General features: G+C 44.1%; 1 protein-coding gene across 19 annotated transcripts in view; it reads right to left on the bottom strand.

The window, feature by feature from the left end:
• The window catches only part of TRIM9 (tripartite motif containing 9), a 110028-nt gene that overhangs the window by 28947 nt on the left and 61014 nt on the right, over nucleotides 1-20067 (bottom strand). For 15 of the 19 annotated variants that reach the window (XM_060167385.1, XM_060167249.1, XM_060167293.1 and 12 more), the window contains exons 2-5: nucleotides 18774-18869; nucleotides 16404-16526; nucleotides 2781-2891; nucleotides 1499-1652 (exon numbers count right to left, since the gene is read on the bottom strand). In XM_060167385.1, coding sequence (XP_060023368.1) covers nucleotides 1499-1652; nucleotides 2781-2891; nucleotides 16404-16526; nucleotides 18774-18869 — 484 coding nt within the window. The remainder of the gene's footprint in view (nucleotides 1-1498; nucleotides 1653-2780; nucleotides 2892-16403; nucleotides 16527-18773; nucleotides 18870-20067) is intronic. The other 4 variants (XM_060167335.1, XM_060167362.1, XM_060167395.1 and 1 more) reach the window with 2 other exon arrangements.

The raw sequence follows: 20067 nt of genomic DNA, 5'->3' as shown, positions 1-20067 counted from the left end.
ACTACAACAAAGCATTTTTATTTATCATCTATATACTACTTACTTCGAAAATTAAGGCATTATCCCAAAGCAATACAGATGAAACAAAAAGATGAGAAAACTGAAAATAAAAGAGGGTCAAAATCCATTAAAAAAATGAGGGAAGTACATGTACCAGGGACAGGGATGCGTGTAACTGCATGATGTAGTCTGCAGCCCTAACACTTGCTGGGTTATATGGCTCTATCTGTCTAATAAAAGGACGCATGCAGGTTTTTCTTAAGAAACAAAAATGTTAAAGCACTGAATTCTAAGTTATTTATTACACGGATGCTTAAATTGGGAGAAGCAAAGAGCAAATCAATTTCTTCAGTTTTAAAAAAAGATCTGAAAATGACAAAGTTAGAGGGATAGAGGACAGATAGTGGTTGCCAGGGATTGGGGATGGGGGAGGGGAGGCGTGTGGGTGTAACTAAAAGAGGCAGTAGGAGGTAAATCTTTGTGGTGATGGAATAGTTCTGTATCTCGATTGCAGAGGTGGTTATACATGTGACCTGATGGCACAGAACTACACACACACACTGTACCAATGTCAATTTCCTGGTTTTGATATTATGTGATAGTTAAACGCTAGATATAACCACTGATGGAAACTGGCTGAAGGGTACAGGGGACCTCTCCTTAATATTGCTGCAACTTCCCGTGAATGTATAATTATTTCACAATAAGAAGTTTTAAAAAATCAGAAATATTTTTCAAATGGGCTATTACTTACACTGCCATAAAAATATCATTGCATGTTTGGTTTGAGTTTTTAGCTTTTTTTCAAAGAGTTATTTTCCTTAAGATAATTTTAAGTACTTGTACTTCCCCTCAGCCACCCCAAATCTCAAACAGATCTTGCCATATCCCCTAATTGCATGGACCAAAATGTTTAAAAAGTTAAAATTTATTTCATATTTTCATTTTCCTTCTGTGTCCAGGCTCTCATTTTCCTGACCACTATAGGCAGGCTGACTGATCCTCTCAAATTCCCGCTAATCTACACTCAATTGTTTGCCACTATCTCTACTCCTGTGGAAGCAGTCTCAATTCTAACTCCCTTGATTTATATCAATATATCTGGGTTACTATCTGTAACAAGATTTTATGTACAGCTCTCTCTCTTTCTTCCTCTTTTTATGTCAGCTATTCTCTGATGCTGAGCACGTGAAATCTCTAAGATTCTCAAAGACGCAAGCATTGAGTTGATCTGGATTTATCTGACTTTCTGAGAGGCAGGTCACCCAGCTAAAAGGGTACATTTCTATTACATGATAAGACAGGAGCCACTCCAGATTTTTGTAACATTAACCAGAGGTGTGTGTGTGTGGACTTTCCCACCGCTCAGCTGATTTATAAACCTGGAGGCTGCCTTTTGTTTGCTGCAATCTGGCAAGCCGCCTTTATCCTGCTTCCAGCACCAGGATCCACTTGGGGTACTGCTATGACTGGGCAGGGGGGTGGCACAGGCACTCACTTTTCATCTGCACAAAGTCGAGCTGGTGGATAGACTGCAGCAGAGGGCTGTTGTCCAGACTCAAGTCGAAGTCCGTGGTCATCCTGGGAGTGAGTGTGCCTTTCCCCCACTGATCCTCAGTCAGGTGCACTCTCCTTATGAGGGCGTCAGAAATCTATCACAACAAAGACCACAGCCTAAGAAATACATCCCCACAATGGACACAGAGCTCTTCGGCTCTCCCAGAGCAGCCCACTGAGTGCCTCGGGACTCACACCCTTCCTGTCTCTATGCAGGCAGCAAGGAGCCTTTTATGACGAGGGTGACCCGTGATTTATCATGAGAATCTGAACACTTTTGGGAGTCAGAGGGAGGCACTATATATAATTAGCTGCTGTTTATTGCTCTAATATATGATCTGGATACATGATCATGCTGTTTATGACTTATCAACTAAAAGCCAACAACATTAAATAATGATATGTTAGCAATTAGTTAAATCTACTAGAACCAATGGCCCTAAGTTTCTGATATGAGCTGTGGGTATCCTGTCAAGACTTAGAAATTAGTTTTATTAAATAGTTCAGAGAGGCTGCATATGCTAACCTGTAATATAGAATTTCCTACACTTTAAGCACATCATCTTCATGTATGACTTTATTCTTTGGTAGAGAACTATTTTGTTTCTTATATTTAGGTCCCCTCTGTTGTTCTTGGCCAGTTTGGTAGAATGTCAGTTGGAAGGAATCTACACGTTCCTTAATAAAAGGTCCCTTAATCACTGGGATCAAAAGTTAAGTAAAATTTAGTTGACATCATAACATGTCATTAAAACAACTCTGAAGAAATCATGAGACATCCAAGGAATGAAAAAACTTCAATTTATTTGGGAAATCACTGACTTACTGGCCAGAAGGAGGTGTCAAAAAAGGTAGAAACCTTGTATAATTACATCTCTAGCTGACAAAACTGTCCAGGATATTAGTAAAGGGACCCAATTCTTAAGCAAGGCAATAACTCTGTTTTGGAGGAACTTAGAGGGAATTATGTTTTCATGATCAAACATAAACAAAAACAAATTTAAAAGCCCGTGCACTTCTCAATCTTGTAGCACGTGGTGGCAGAGACTTCTGAGAAGCCAGTGAAGTTCTGCAGGCACCCATGTCCGCACGGCCACACAAAGGTGGGTTCTGATGTGCAGGGGCCCATGCCCAGCCAGGGCCGTTGGGAGTCTGGCCTTGGCGTCGTAGACTCAGTTTCGTGGGGCATTGGGAATCTGAAGCAGAAGCTAGTTGACACTTACCTGCAAAAAGCCACTAGGATCATTTTCCTTAATCACCTCCAGGCAGTACTCCATGAGACCCGTGGTCTGGCGCAACTTCACTGTGCAGTGAGAGATCTGATCTCGAACCACCTAGGATTGATGAGACAACAGAACGGTCCAAAATGGCAGAGGGTAGAAAAGAAAGCAAACTGGGACTTTGGAAAGCTTCTTTCAACCAGAATCCAAGAGCATCATGGAATGGAACTAAATTTATGAGAGTATTTGTGGCGTGGCCATGTCTGCTGTGGACAATGGCTCTGGAAGACTGATTAGATAATGGCTCTTATGGGGAGGGGCTTATAACAACTGGACCCATCAGAAAGGCACGCAGAAGTTGGACCTCTGGGAAGCGGGTTACCTTGGTGCCTCAAGGGACATCTTCCACAGGTCCCCCTCACGCCCCTCTTCCGGGAGCTGCTCTAAGTGGGAGGTCGTGGAGAGCCTGTCAAGGAGCTGAGTAACCTGAGGTGCAGCTGCAGCTTCTGCTCTGGGACAGAAGCCCTCTACCCGTCCCTCCTGAAGAGCAGACATCATCTGAACCCAGATCCTCTCTTGTTCCAATTCTCTTTTCCCTGGGTGGGTGGTAGAGTAGGGCTAGAGGTGGAACTTGCTGAAAGACAATGAGCTAATGACAGCAAGTATGCCAGAGAAAGACGGATACAGAATCAAGCTATAATCCACTTAGCATCACTCACTGCTTCACTTTGGAAAGCAGTTTCAAAGGCTATTTGCCGAGAGATGAGTCTACCTTAACCTAGAGAGGCATCTCGCTGAACATGCAGTTTTTCTCTCCAGGAAGTTGTCTTTGCCCAGTGTCAAGGGCATGGCAGTCCTTGAATAGTTTCCTTCTTTAGAAACGTTCATCTTCTGTGTCCTCTGCTCAGTGACCCAAATCCTGAAGCAGTTTTTGAAGCATAGAGTTGAACAAGGGTTTTCTAGGAACCTCAATTACTCATCCTCTATATTTATACTACTTGGCAAAAGCCTCAAAAATAACCACCGTTCTGGATTTTATGGGTAATAACTAAAAGGGGTTTTAATAACAATGATTTTAAAACTTTTCCTTGTTCCTTCTTTTCAGTTTTCATTATAAATTTATTTTCCATGAAAGATTATGACACCCTCTTTCAAAAACAATAGGAAAATAGGTAAAAAAAAAAAAAAAAAAAAGCATATCACCTCACCACTCCAATGCAAATTGTTAAAGCATTTTGATATTTCCTTTCAGTTTTCTTTCCGAGCTAGATTTAGTTATAGCTGCAATTATAGTATGTGACAATTTTATCTCCTCCCACTTAACACCATATCATAGGCATTTCCCGTGTTGCCGTCATCAATAAATGTTACTGGTTACATAAATATCTGATTGCGTGGCTTATCATAATTTAACCTATTTTTTGACACAAAGTTCTTCCTAATTTTTTGACAGTTCATCCATTCATTATTGTTGATCTTCCTTTCTGATTTTTTTATTTTCATAAAATATACATAAAACTTACTATTTTAACTTTTTTTTTTTTTTTTTTTTTTTTGCGGTATGCGGGTCTTTCACTGTTGTGGCCTCTCCTGTTGCGGAGCACAGGCTCCGGACGCGCAGGCTCAGTGGCCATGGCTCATGAGCCCAGCCGCTCCGCGGCATGCGGGATCTTCCCGGACCAGGGAAAGAACCCGTGTCCCCGGCATCGGTAGGCGGACTCTCAACCACTGCGCCACCAGGGAAGCCCTTGAGCATCTTTTCATGTGCTTATTGTGTATCTTCTTTGGCGAAAGGTCTATTCAAGTCCTTTGACCATTTTTAAATTGGATTGTTTGGTTTTCTTGCTATCTTTTGATGCACAAAGTTTATAAAGTTTCATGAAGTCCGATTTGTCTACTTTTTCTTTTGTTGCCTGTGCCTTTGGTGTCATATCCAAGAAATCATTGCCAAATCCAGTGTCATGAAGCATTTGCCCTATGTTTTCATCTATGAGTTTTATAGTTTCAATTCTTACATTTCAATCTTTGATCTACCTTGGGTTAATTTTTATACCTGCCCAACTTCATTCTTTTGCATGAGGATAGCCAGTTTCCCCAGCATCATTTGTTACAAAACTTCCTTTTTCCCATTGAATGGTCTTGGAACCCTTGTCAAAAATCATTTGACCATATGTGTGAGAGTTTATTTCTGGGCTCTATTCAATAGTGGTCTTTTGTCTGTCTTTATGCCAGTATTATACTTCATAGCTTTGCAGTACATTTTGTAATTAGGAAGTGTGAGAACTCCAATTTTGCCCTTCTTTTGCAAGATTGTTCTGACTATTTGGAGTCTCCTAATATTTTGACAGCTGATTTGTTATTGCTTTTAAACTTTTAATATAATTAAAATAAAAAATAAAATGTAGGCTTTAAAATCTCTTTATCGGAATTGGTGAAAGAAACCAACTTCGATGTGGGGATTGTTTTGTGATTTTGACTGGCAGGGGTGGAGAGATCAAATTTTAAATTCACTGTTTGATTTATTTTCTTCTGACATCTAGTATGTTTCTGTCAGACTACCACCACCGTCTGTTGGTCTGGGCTCAAGGAATGCAAATTACTATATTTTATTATTTTGCTTTAAAATCGGAAAGTAAAGAAAGGTTAAGTTTCTGCTTCTTAGGGGAAAAAAAACACCCACAGGTTAAACCCTTAAAAATGCAACACAGGTGACCTACAGCTAATACGCTACTCCTCTCTGCTATATGAGGCTTGACTAAATTGTTCCCAGAAAATGTTTTTACATTTCAGCCGCCTGTGCATCAATGCTGCTAGGTAGCAGAAACCTCAGCAGTCACCATTCACTATCCAAATGGCATCTGCTCTAGACTATGCAGAACTGACTGGTACTGAAAGTCCAAACAACAAGCACAGACTGGATCTGAGCGCTGTAACCCAAACTAAGTCTGCTTTTGAGGCAAAAAAGACGGAATTCTGTTTACTTTCCAGAACATTCAGCTCAATGATAATTTTATGACCTCAATGTGCTGAAATAAATACATTACTCAGGCCTCATAAAATTCTATGTCTGCCTCTATAAGTTTCCTTCTCAAGCAAGGTTTTTTGGTGCAACAGGAGCTGTGGGAGTGTTGGGGGCTCTGACTACTCTTAAGAAGCTTCACTGTTGCACTGCCAAGAGTCTGTGAGTTTCAAGGCTGTTTGCCATTGGCTCCTGTAGTCCATGGTTCAAGCTTCTTGGAAGGACTCAACATCCCTAAATTCTTGGCTCTCAACTCCCACTGTTGCCACAATGGATGCTGGTCCATTTTTAAAGCATTTTAATGAACCGTTTCGCAATAATCACAGTAGCCTGTGATAAAAATCACTGTTAAAAATTAAACAGTGGGGTTCCCAGAAGCAGCATTTTTGGGTGTTTCATAACTAACATTTTTTTTATAAGATTGAAAAAATTTTATTTATTTAATTTTGGCTGCATTGGGTCTTCGTTGACGAGCACGGGCTTTCTCTAGGTGTGGCGAGTGGGGGCTACTCTTCGTTGCAGTGTGTGGGCTTCTCCTTGCAGTGGCTTCTCTTGTGGAGCACAGGGTCTAGGTGCACGGGCTTCAGTAGTTGTGGCACGTGGGCTCAGTAGCTGTGGCTCACGGGCTCTAGAGCGCAGGCTCAGTAGTTGTGGCGCACGGGCTTAGCTGCTCTGTGGCATGTGGGATCTTCCCAGACCAGGGCTCGAACCCATGTCTCCTGCGTTGAGAGGCGGATTTTTAACCACTGCGTCACCACGGAAGTCCCTCATAATTAACTTTTAGTTTCTCAATTAATTAATCTAGCAAGATTTCCCATCTTATGGAAATCAGCCAGATAATTAAATCTTTTAAGAGTATAAATATTTTTTTCTCTGAGTGTCTTGTTTTTTTTTTTTTTTTTTTTTTTTTTGCGGTACGCGGGACTCTCACTGTTGTGGCCTCTCCCGTTGCAGAGCACAGGCTCTGGACGCGCAGGCTCAGCGGCCATGACTCACGGGCTCAGCCGCTCCGCGGCATGTGGAATCTTCCCAGACCGGGGCACGAACCCGCATCCCCTGCATCGGCAGGCGGACTCTCAACCACTGTGCCACCAGGGAAGCCCCCCCCTTTTATTTTTTAAATATCTTTTTGATGTGGACCATTTTTAAAAGTCTTTATTGAATTTGTTACAATATTGCTTCTGTTTTATGTTTTGGTTTTTTTGGCCACAAGGCATTTGGGATCTTAGCTCCCGGATCAGGGATCAAACCCCTACCCCCTGCATTGGAAGGCGAAGTCTTAAACACTGGACCGCCAGGGAAGTCCCTCTCTGAGTGTCTTTATCAGCTTTCTTACTTGCTACCTTCTTTACTCTGTGTTATTTCTACCACATTATTATTATTTATTTCTACAGTATATTTTTTTATGAAAAACAATTCTTAGGAAGCCAGGCCATATCACTTTTTCTTTGAGTTCCACATTTCTGTGCAGTGGCTCTGATGCTCTGGAGAAACCCTTGGCACCATGTTTGCAGCTGGCTGGATTTAAGTAGTTTCTTTTATTTATTTATTTTTTATTTTTTATTTTTTTTGACTGCGTTGGGTCTTCGTTGCTGCATGCAGGCTATCTCTAGTTGCGGCGAGCGGGGGCTACTCTTTGTTGCAGTGCGGGGGCTTCTCCTTGTGGTGGTTTCTCTTGCTGCGGAGCACAGGCTCTAGGCCCGTGGGCTTCAGTAGTTGTGGCACGTGGGCTCAGTAGTTGTGGCTTACAGGTTCTAGAGCGCAGGCTCAGCAGTTGGGGCACACGGGCTTAGTTGCTCCGTGGCATGTGGGATCTTCCCAGACCAGGGATTGAACCTGTGTCCCCTGCATTGGCAGCCGGATTCTTAATGACTGTGCCACCAGGGAAGTCCGGATTTTCTTTTCTTAAGAAGGAAATGTACAAGTTGCGGGAGTGACACAAATAGGAACTTGGAAACAATCTTCCCGTTTTCATGTGCATTAAAGCCGAAACCAGCTCTCAGGGGACAATTAATCTGTGGTCCACAGTTTCAGAGAAGGCTTCCACAATTTTATAAGCAGTCACCATCTCTTCTGGATGGCAAATCCTACTGATCACTTGAAGAGTTTTATTTTGTTGAGTGGCAAATTTATAAAGGTCATTTCTTGGGTCAGGATATGACACTGTACCTTTTTGGAAAAGGAGAATTTGAGAACAGACTGCTGTGCCCCTTTGAATGCTTAGACTTTTTTAGTGTCAGAGAGTAACCCACGAGAGCTTATACAGTACAAATGTGAAATTTCATTCTGCCTATCCACAACTACATTTTCCCGTCACATCTTGAACAGGCCAATCTCTCGCCACTCAGCTCAGGTGATATAAAGAGCAGCAAGAACTGAGGTTAATTAAGGGGAATTTCATTATTTTATCCAATATTGACCTTGACACCTTTCCTCCACCTCCATTCACCTCTCCCTCTTACATGTGGCTCTTTAAAAATTGTTCTTTAAATCTTCTTTTTAATAAATACTTTTTCTCATAGTATTTTCTCTCATCATGGGGTCTGGAGGGATAAGACTAATGAATTTTTAGTCTAAGTAAATACTAACATTCTCTCTCTCATATTTCAAGATATTCTTTCTTAAATAGAATCTATACATTTCCATCACCATTTAAAACAATTTCCTCTAAGTATAATGCAATTTTTTTTTTTCTAAGATACAAGTACTTTCAAGATACAGTCTTGAAGAATTTATTCTTCACAGGTCCCTTTGGTCAGTGGGGATAGTTTTTTCTATGTGTCCCATAATGTCCTGAAGCAAGATGCCCAACTGATACTTGGAATGAACTCATTGGTGAGTTACAGGTGAAGTACTTTGACCATTAGATTCATCTAGTAAAATAAATAATTCTCTTGATTTTCTCCTAGAGTAGAATATTATCTCCTATATTATTACATTCATTGAAACTTAGAGGCATTTAAATTAAGGAAGAACATTTTTAATGTCTCACATGCCACCATTCTCCCACATGGTTTATGGAAATACGGCAGCTATTTCCCCCATTCTCTAGATACCATCCTCTGTGCTAGTGTTATTAATTGAACCACATTGGCAACTAATTATTTCAAAGACAAGTCTGAGGTTTTGAGTTTTTAATCAATAAAAGGATCATTGGGCTGCCCTGGTGGTGCAGTGGTTGAGAGTCCGCCTGCCGATGCAGGGGACACGGGTTCGTGCCCCGGTCCGGGAAGATCCCACATGCCGCGGAGCGGCTGGGCCCGTAAGCCATGGCCGCTGAGCCTGTGCGTCCAGAGCCTGTGCTCCGCAACAGGTGAGGCCACAACAGTGAGAGGCCCGCGTACCGCAAAAATAAATAAATTAAATTAAAGGATCATTTAGGCCTATTAAATAAATAAAACACATACCTGTTTTGAGGAAGGCTTGAGATTTTAACAGTAAAACTGTGAACTTTCTATCTCAGAAGTGTGAATGCCAATAACCTCATCAATAAACATTGAGTGGAATATCCAATGCATGCTCTTAGTGTATAGAATACTGTATCCTTGTACAGAGAAGTTAATGAAGGAAGAAATACAAGGTATTTGGAGAGAGAGAAGCATCCTGGTGTGGTCCCACCCACACAGGAGAACATTTACAATTTATGCCATTCCGCAATGAAAGTGATGCATCCAGTATGGTGTTTTGTAAGATGTGAGATACGGTGGATTATTCCATCATCTTCAAAGTGTGCTTTAAGTGTCTTCTGGAGCTAAGAGTGTCACTCATATATGGGTTTAGGCAAAGGGCATTAAACAAGTTCTGTGACTATGCTTCATTGGCATTGCCAGAGTGGGTTGAGGGTGTTTAAAGGTATGTCCTCTAACCTTGGTGAGTTGCAACTGTGTGTGGTGGCATCCTGACGATTCCACGGGCACCTTGGGCGCTCTATTCCTTACACGCCCTCTGTGACTTTTGCTCCTACACGGTGGGAAGCAGAGGACCACAGAATTTGCCGAATGAATTCCCCATTAATGATAGGCTTGTAATCAATAATAACTGTGGTTAAATTATGAAAGTTGACCCCCAAAAGACTTCTGCTGAGGGCAAAGGTTTCAAGTGTTCCAGTGTGCCTAATTTTTCCAAATGTCTTCACTGTAATGAACTAATGGAACTCCTTGCCAGTAGTTTTAAGGGAATTGAGTGGGTTATTGACTTTTTCTTTCTAGTTTTTGCTTTACTTTCTAGAAATGACTGTAACAGTCAAATCCTATCTAATTATTTTTAAATTCTTTGTGAGCTTGGTCGTCTTTCCTTCCCTCCTTCCTTCCTGACTACCTTCTTCCTTTTCTTCCATTCTCTCCCTCTCTCTCTTTCTCTCTCAACCTGAATCAAAGGATTACTTGCCTGTTATGAAGCATTGGCAAAATGGCTCAAGTAAGCCAGTAATATCCCTAGTGTAAATTTCTACTCTTAATGATATGGCCCTATAACTAATGTTTTTGCTAGCATAATGGGGACATACAGGCAATACATGGTAAATAATAACAAAGATAACAATGCCAATCGTGATAATGAATCTAACAAAACCCAATGGTACACTTGGATTCAAAATCAAGCATTCCATAGATAACTACAGTTGGGACATGGAAGCCCTCGGTAAAAGTGAAAGCTCTGGAAAACAGTAAGCTTTATGATTCTCCCTCAGCATTCTCACTGAGTAATGTCCTTGGTATGTTAATTTACCAACCACACATGGAAATTAAAGATTAGATTTTCTCAGAATATATTTGAATAGTTATAACTATTTTTTTTCTTTCAGAGGCTCTAGAGTTGCAAGGGAACCAAGAAACCAAGAAGACACCTGTCACTTATCACCTATCATCATAGTTGTGTACTATTCAACACATGAATTCATTCTAAAATATTGGGGAGAGAACACATTTAAGATGATTGTGGAATTATTTCAAATTCTGAATGTTACATACATGAAAATAATTCTCAGATATTTCTTTGGGCTTACCAAAAGAAAAATGACATTTGTAAAGTTCCTGAAAAAAGCATAGATCTCATTAATGGCACATTTTAAGTGTTGTTACAAATTCCCTCTGAGGATCACAGGCAATGAAGATATTTTAAAGCCTTACTCAGCTAAGGAAGACCTAGGAAGGATACTGACAAAATACACAGTTCGTACAAGAAAACTGGGGACGCAGCTGACTCTGCTGATAGTGGGAATATTGCCCAAGTAGCACCAAATGTGAGTTAGTAATAGTTTTTGAAAGCTCAAAAGCACTTTTTCCCTCCAGTAGCTTTCTGACATTTGATTAGTTTACCACACCCTGAAAACAGACATTTGGCTCCCAGTGTGTTTTCAAACCACAGGACAGCATTAACTATAATTTATATTTCAGACAGTGTTCCTGAAATATGGTCACATCTGCATATGCCTCAAAGCCTTTTTTTCAGCTTTTAAAAATAGCTCACCAAATTTGGTGCACTATTTTATGCGACGATCAATTATACTCAAGCCGCTAAAGAATTTCCTAGGTTCAGAGACAATTACACTAGCACATAGGCTAATTTTACAATATGAACGCTGGTATTATGGAAAATGAGTCCCTAGGAGCACTTCTTCAGTGTGCTGAGTGAGAGCATATTTCCAGTCTTCCAATGACAGCAACCATAAAGCTAATATCTTGAGTACTGTGCTAAGTGCTTTACAATGCCCTGTGAGGTGTCGACTACGTCTAGCCTTATTTTACGCACAGGTGAAAGAAATGGAGCTGTAGACTTGTCCATGGTTAGAGACCTAGTAAGTGATAAAGTCTGTCCTCACGCCCCATTCTCTATGACCCAGAATCTGGGCTTCTCATCCCTCAGCTCCATCTTGCCTCAGAACCAGAACTGTTCAATCTGCTCAAGCAATCAGTGCTTTCAGAGAGGGGCATGAGTAGATTATAAAGACTGCCTTTATGCACACTTGCTTTCCAGCTCCCCTAGTCTTTTGCATGGCTCAAGAAGAGAAAGTTCCCAGAAAAACACACACATACAACTCTCCTCTTTGTCAGCAAAAAGCAGGCCCCCAAGAGAACTCTGCCAAAGGGAAGCGGAAGACCATAAGATTACCCCTGCCAGACCGTGAGTGATGGGCTAGCCAACAAAGACAGAAAGAAGTACTGTGCTTGGCAAGCGATGTCTATAAAAGGCCAGTCTTTTCTCACAAATCTGAGGAGCAACAGAAGTGACAAGAAAGGGAAGAGGCAGGAGGAGAAAAACAGAGGGAGGGAGACATTCGGAGGCTGACATCAGCAGTCGCGGTGTCGACCTTGCTGGCTGTTTTCAGAAGCAGCGACATACAATCAGCTGAAAACAGCAGAGAAACAAATCACTCGAGACAGAAGACAGAACAGCTTTGCTGCCGTGGGCCACAGCCAGCCACCTGTCTCTCGTTTCAGTAGCCCTTTGGGATCTGGGGCAGGGAACTCCACCCCGGGTGTAATGAGGGCAGGCAGCTGCCTCTGCTCAGTGGTCCCTGAGTGCATCAGTGTGCTTGGCCAGTCAGATCACCAGCACCGATGAACTGACGCTGGACGTGGGGTCCTCGAGATGCATTCCGGCTATTCCTGTGCCATCCCCACCCGTCCCCACAGCACAGCCTATAACTGATTTCCACACAGTCCCGTCCTGCAGAGGCAGCACTAAGGAGAGGGAGACAGGGGGCTCTGCATTTTTTGATATGGATAAATGATGTTTTCTCAATCCTTGATCCCCTATCTGTCCAGATTGCTGCCCTTACATCTCTCCCATATAGAAAACCCGGAGATGCCACTGTCGTCACCCTATGACTTAACACAAACTGTTCCCAGTTTCTGTTTAAAGATGCCAGGAAAGTGTCCGCAACGTTTCACAAAAGAGACGTCCGTTAAGGAAAAAGTTAAAATTTTATGGCTACGTATTAAAACGGCTGGTCCACTATTAGAGGGAAAATCCCAGCTGTCCAGCTCATTGCCCGAAGACAGCTGTGGTTTTATTTTAGATACTCTATTACTCTATGTGGTTCAAATGACATTTTAAGTTCCACCATAACAATAAAAGTTCTGGGTTTCCGAAGGGTGATAAAAGGAAGGGCTATGGTGATAATGCTTTTAGTAGCGTTAGAGCAGGAGATGGAAGCAGAAAGCACCCATTGGTCCTCATGACTAACTGGATTCACCAAGACCAGGGTGCACTGTGCTGATCACCCTCTTCTTCTCGCACAGCTTGGCCCATCCCTGCAGGCAAGAATGCAAGTCGCCATCAACACACGCCTCCCAGACTTTGGGCTCCTCCAGTGCCAGCTTTTCCATGAGGCACTCTGTGACCCTTTTAGCTGGAAGTAACTTTGCCCTCCTCACAACTCTAACGACATGGCCACCTTCTCCTGGAAACTCACTTCCTACCTGTGCTGGAGTCATCTGTGGGTGTGACTGATCTCATCCACAGGACTGTAAGCCCCAGAATCCCGAGTCACCTTTGTGTCCCCCTCCCCCTGCCCCTGTGCCCAGCACTCTGCTCCTAGCAGGTGTTCATTAGGTAGGTGCTGGCTGACTGGTGAACGGATTACGTCAATCCCCGTATGCCTTCTCTCTGCATTGTACTAACAGCCAGAGGCCGTAGGGGGCCACGGTCCACATTCTGGGTTCTGAAGCCAGGTTGCCAGGACTGGAATTCTGGATCCTTGGACCAGTTCTTAATGTCATGGTGCCATGGTTTCCTCACCTCTAGAATGTGGATAATAGTAATAATGACCTTGCAGAATTGTTGTGAGGAATAGAGGAGCTGATCCCTGTAACACAGTTTGTATAGTGCTGCCTCAAAGAAGGTATCCCCGAACGTCAGCTATTGCTGTTATGAAAGCCAGGCTTGGTCACAAGGATGCTCATTCTGCGTTGCTCCTGGGTAACTACAAAATCACATGTCGCAGCACTTCTAGATTTTAATTCAGATAAAAAATGGTGACTCCAGGGCTTCCCTGGTGGCGCAGTGGTTGAGAGTCCGCCTGCCGATGCAGGGGACATGGGTTCGTGCCCCGGTTTGGGAAGATCCCACATGCCGCGGAGCGGCTGGGCCCGTGAGCCACGGCCGCTGAGCCTGCGCGTCCGGAGACTGTGCTCCGCAACGGGAGAGGCCGCAGCAGTGAGAGGCCCGCGTACCGCAAGAAAAAAAAAAAAAGGTGACTCCAGAAGAATTTTTCACTGAGGCCTAACTTACCTTGGATGAAGATGCTTCTGGATTTAAACCCATTTCCCAGGTTGTTGCGGCTAAATGTATAAGATTAGCATCCACATGGTACAACCTTCAGAGAACTTTCTGGGTAAAAAAACAGCATCTTGAATACACCCACACTTGTCTCCCGCACATTTTAGCAATGACTACATATGTTACCATGAAACACACACACAGTCCAGGGGCCCTTTACAAAAGTCAAAAGCAAAAAACTTGATCACAGACGCTAAGGGACAGGAGCCTGGAAACTGATGAGCTAGAGAAAGTCGTCTAAGTAAAACTCGCCCTGAGTGAGCACTTTGCGAGTCATGCATGACACGGGTCAGTGTGGAAAACCCAGGGCTCTCTCGATCACCTGCAGTTCAGTGCGAAGGCTCCACAGGGCTGGGGTTGGTGTGGTGCCCCTCAGGGGCTTGTATTCATTCTAAGATGAAACTGAGAGGGTCTTCCAGTCAGGCCCACCACCCCAAAACAGCAATGGCCTCTCTGGAAGAAGCGGTAAGATCCCCAGCCTTGGTTTGCTGTCCAAGCCAACAGACTGGGGCTCTCTGAACATTCAATCCCTGGGCACTCTTCTTTCCTAACTCCTGGTTCAGATTCCAACTTCGAGACATGCAATTTTCTTCAACAAAGAATCTGCTGTGCCTCTCCTTGATGCAATTGCTCTTCTGTGTCACATCGGGAACACTCAGAGGGACATGGCCCTGACACAGCACCAGTGGGGTCAGGCCGGCCAACTTTACTGTAGGGCACAGCCCTCACAGGCCCTTTCTGGCCTGGACCCTGTTGTCGCAGCTCAGCCTCCATGTCACAGGCACCTTCAGAGTGACAGGTGGGTAAGTCACAAAGGCAGGGGAGAAAGGTTTATATTCCGGCCACATCACTGCCCTGGCTTTGGGGAAGGAAGAAGTGGGAATGTGGATCTAAATGCGTTTTGAGGAGTTGCAGGTGGGTAGCAGAGGAGGGAACCTTAAGGAAGAAGATAGAGTTGGGGTTTCCTTCAACTTTGGAGAGACCTGTTAAGCTTCCCTGGGGAAATGTTTCTCTTTTCATGCTGCCCAGCTCCCCATGCTCACAGCAGAGTGCCCTGGGCCCTGGGTGCTGCTGTGTGCTGGGCACAGATTAAGGACGGTGACTCCGCTGCTCAGGGCTCAGCACTGCCGTCTTGCTGCAGGTCTTGCTGAGGTCTCGTGCCCCAGTTAGCAACTAGTTTCTTGCCTTGTTTCTAGTAACCATGAACTGGGCACTGGCCCTGTCTGAAGCTTCCCTGCCACCAAGCTTTGGCCCCAAATCTTGTAAGCTCTGTTGTCTTAGTTCTTCATTTTGAAACTCTCCCTTGGCTCTCCTACTGGAATCCCACTCTTTTAGAAATGGGATCTCCTTTTGTTCTTCAGGGACTAAAGCCTGTTCCAAGCCTGCTGGGGATATCTGCCACTTCCTGGGCTGCTCACCAGTCCCCAGCTCCCCCGAGGCTGTGTCCACTCACTCTTGCCCAATACTGAAGCTCCCTGATGCTGACTGCCTGACCCCAACAGAGAACCAATGGTCAGACCTCACTTCTCCCTCCACCCCAATGCCAGGCCAACATGGCACACTGCCCACCCACTACCCACTGGTAGCCACCCTGAGGCTATTGGCCATGTATGTGGCCCTCTCCGGATGGTCTACTTCTTGCTTCCTTCGGCTGGCCGCTGCCCATCTATGTCTATCCAGCCTGCTCTCACGTGTTGTTGCCCTGCTCCAAGGGGGCAATAGATGGGGTATCAGATGTCTCCAGGAAGATCAGTCTTCCTGCCAATAGGGCCCTAGACTTGCAATCAATTGCTTCTACTGTGTGATGACCAAAGTCTGTACAGCTGTTCAGTTGCATAGTTTGCTTCAGAAGTTAAGACAAATCTTGTTTGTTTTCTGGAAAGTACAGATTCCATTTCCCAATTCAAAAATACATTTGCCTCTGCATGGTTGTTCTGGCCACTCTGTCTAAAATTTCAACCCCCATCCTTCGTATTCCCCATCCCTTTTTCCTTATTTTTTCTTAGCACTTTTTACTAACATACTGCGTATTTTACTTACTTATCTTGCTTCCCGTTTATCCCTTCTGGTAGAACATAAGCCCCAGGAGGGCAGGGATTTTTATTTATTTATTATGTCTGTACCCAGAGCAATTCCTGGTCCAGAGAAATCACTCAGTGAGTATCGGTGATGTCAAGGAGGGAGTGAGTGGTGAATGAAGGGACGTGCCTGCTTCTCCCTGGCCAGGCTACTGGCCATCCAAGGCTGTGGGCGGGCGTACATCTGCCTGTCCCAGCCTGGGAGCCGGGCTTGCGGGCCTTCTGCTTCCCCCGGTGCACAGCGCTCACCTTTAGCTTGTGCTCGTGCTCCTTGTTGACACGGGCGAGCAGCTGGGCTTTCCTCCTGTTGAGGGCGTCAATGAGGGCGTCACACTGAGCTACCAGGCAGGCCTCGAACTCCACACTGTTCTCCTGCGTGACAGAGCACAGCGCTCAGCCGCGAGGCGCCTGGGCACCTGGGGCTGCCAGAGACAGCAGAACCCCTGTCCACTTGTGGGGTGGAAATCCCTGCTGAAGGGAAGGAAGAGGAGCCCCGTCCACAGTGCACATTTGCTTTTTATAAATAACGGAATAAATTTTGTTCCACAGTGGTAGTGTTTCACGTTAAATTTAGATTCAAAGGAATAAATGTTACTTCATACATTTATTCTTATCAGAAGGAAATCATCTCCACAGTTTGACTTATATCAAGTAAAATAAAGTTTTAGTTTGTAGAGTTGAACATGAATCCTTTTGAGGGCTGGCATGCGCCCAGCTGTGCATGGTGGAAGGTGGCATTCAGAAAGGCTGGTTGCTGGGGGAATGGGGTATTGTTGAGGCATGAGGGAGAAAGAATCATCGAATCCAGGGGGACAAAGAAGAAAGCGGATGGCAATCGTCTTCGATATTGAACAATAATCCAATGACAACAGAATAATCATGGGCAAAAGCACTTGCTCCCCTCATTAAAAAAGCAAGTCATGAGTGCATGTAGGCAGTGAAGAATAACTGGTATACGTAACAGGCATCAGCCTGCTGTAAAAATCAGATGTGAACCAACCAGCTTGTGGGGAACAGTAAGCATGTTCGAAATGGATTATAGCTTTCCCATGATGTTTAAATTGAACGTTGGATCTAAAATTTTTTACGTGATTTAAATCTGCACATGCTACAGACATTTCTTTTAAGCAATTCTCTCCCTAAATTAAAGGTAACCCTTTCAATAGTTACATATGTAATTTTGATTCTCAAACCATAATCTGGAAAACAATTGTAATTTACAGCAAATGAAAGCTGAATACTCGTCACATATACAGTAATAGTATTGAAAAAATAGCAGTCAACTGAGTAAACGGAGTAAAATTTGGGGGGCTGGAAAGGAAGGAACAGCTTAGCCTATCAAATTTTAATTTATTCCCAAAGTCATCAAGAACTGTGTCTCTTAATATAAGGATCTATGGATAGGTATTAAGCCACTGTCTCAAATGCAAGGTCTTATACACGCCTGTATAAGGTGTGCATTTGTAATTGCTTCAGCAATGACTTCTACAAAGGTTAGGTTTTGGTTTTCGTGGCAATTGCTTTCGAGCTCTCACAGAACTCTCCTGGAAAACATCATTGAAGAGCTCTCTATGTCCCAAGCAGGGTAGTATTGGTAGGGAGTGGGGAGCTGTCTCTGATTTAAATCAGCTGGCTCTGATTTAAAGCAGAAAGAAAGCTTTGCTCTGATGAAGAGGTGAGGTGCAGAGGCAAGGCTGGGGCTGCACACTTTATGCCAGCAAAAGCAAAGAAAGGACCAACGCTTCTACTTTGGAAAACAGGAGGAAGTGTACAACTGTTAGGTTGTTAGGGAATCAAAAGTTTTAACATGGGCCTGCATGCCAGCTAAAGGCAAAGAAATCAGTGTGAGATTCTCTGGAAGCCAGGCTTACATTTAAAAAGCCATTTCTGCCTTGACACAGGTTAAATATTAACTCAGAACGCCAATCTATTGGAGGCCAGAGCTAAGGTTATTTCTGTGAGGCAAACCTCAAAACATAAGAACAGTAAACAGTGAAGAAGGTCATTATTCTAGCATCTCATGCAGTTTCTGGCTTCTCCCCTTCAGCTATAGTAGAGAGCTCACAAGCTCTCAAATGTCAGCTGATCCGTTGGTCACTGTGCAAATTCTAGTTGCCAGGGGATCACGGTTGAAAAACATTTAAGTATCTAAGTAGAGGAGAAGCATTATTATGGGATAGGAAGGAAGGAAAGAAGGACGAAAAAAAGAAAATGTGACCTGTTTGCTACCGTTAGATAAGATATAATGATTGCAAGGTGCTTTGGGAACCTATAGAATTAAAAAAACTTAACAATAATGACTGCATTCACAAAGAAATAGGTATCTTTCTTTGCACAGCAGCAGAGAATTAGGAGCTCAGTGTGGAAGATGGGAACCAGTTGGAAAACGGGGTTGTGTCTTTGGCCTGTTGGGAAAACGTAACCACCTTGAGAAGGGGTATATTTGAAGTTGGCCTGTATGTGTGTTCGTATGTATTAGAAGAGAAAGATCAGGAAAAAAATACATAGGAAATTTCCCACAAAACAGAAAATAAAAGAGACAGACAACCCCTCCCTGCCCGCCCCACAGTTACATCTTAACCCGCGGGGCGTGCTTTCCGCCTCCGGTGCTGCCAATACCTGGATCTGCTGGACCATGTTGCGCAGCTGCACCAGGAACTCCTTGGCTTCCTTGGCCCTGTCCGACAGCCCGTTCAGTGCCTGGGAAAGCTGGCTCTGCAGAGACGAAGAAGGAAACCATGGAGCTTTCATCATAGGAGGCAGCCACAAGGCCGCACAGGGTGGTTTTCATCCAAGACCCAGGAGACCTCGCCCTCCTCAGATTCCTCTTGTCTGAGCTGGGCCACTGAGCCAACATCTGTACTTGAGGATGCTGGTAATAACGGCATCCCGACTCCTTCCAGAGGCCCCTGAGGACTGTCTCCTCTGACAAGGTGAAAACTTCTGGCCATCGCAGTCAAAGGCCCTTCCCAGCTGATATCTGCCTGGAAGTTCCTCATCTCATTAATTACTTAATTCAGCAATAATTTATTTAATTAAAAAAAAACAGTGAGTCAGATGATCTGATACTTATCAATATTATTTAGCTCCATGTGCTACTGATCTGGGATTAGGGCAGAAAGAATGAAGACAGTTAAGAACACGATGAGGGAAGAAAGGGTGAGAGCCTGTGCCATGCTCTGGGGTCACTTAATTGTAACGACAGATACAGAGGGCAGGATGATGTTCTTCCTCATCAGCGCCTTCATCCTTCTCTCAAGTACAGCCCTGTTGCCCCAGCTCCTCTCCACACTAGCCTCCTAAAGCAAGGTGCACTCTCTTCTGACTTTCCACACCACCCCGTCCACATGCGGATGCAGTTCTGCTGGGGGGGCCCAGGTGTCCAGGTAAGTACTTGCTGCTGGCGGGTGGCACTTGGTCTCTGGGAGGATGCACTGAATTCATTACCGGTTTCCTGAGCCTAAATAATAGTGGTTCTGAAACATCCTCCACACGGGCTCCCAATCTCTGTTGCTGATTGATGAGACCTAAGTGGAAGTTGGATGGGGGCTGGAGGGGTCTGAGAAAGATTCTGCTTTTCTGCTAACATGGGACCATTGTGGCTGGTGCAACCTTTTCCCTTTGGCTGCTGACTTTATGGCAGATGCCTTGTGACTCTCAAGAAGAGAAGGCCAACGTGGTAAGGGAGGACGGTGAAAGGAGAAAGTTGCCTGGGTTCCAATGGCATCTTTGAGCATCTGAACCGGCACTTGAAGTCTCCTACCACCAAACTTCTTGTTATGGTGGGGGGAAAATTACCTCCGAGTTTAATCCCTGTACTGGAGTTTACCGTTACTTGCAGCCATTACCACTGTACTTGGTACAAAATTCCTGCTCCTGGCAGACTGGGCAAGTCCTTCCATCCCTCCTATAA

This window comes from Lagenorhynchus albirostris, chromosome 1 (genome assembly GCF_949774975.1).
Source record: "Lagenorhynchus albirostris chromosome 1, mLagAlb1.1, whole genome shotgun sequence".
Taxonomy (NCBI): domain Eukaryota; kingdom Metazoa; phylum Chordata; class Mammalia; order Artiodactyla; family Delphinidae; genus Lagenorhynchus; species Lagenorhynchus albirostris.
The sequence above is the reverse complement of the archived record's forward strand: the minus strand, read 5'-3'. Positions and strand labels throughout refer to the sequence as shown.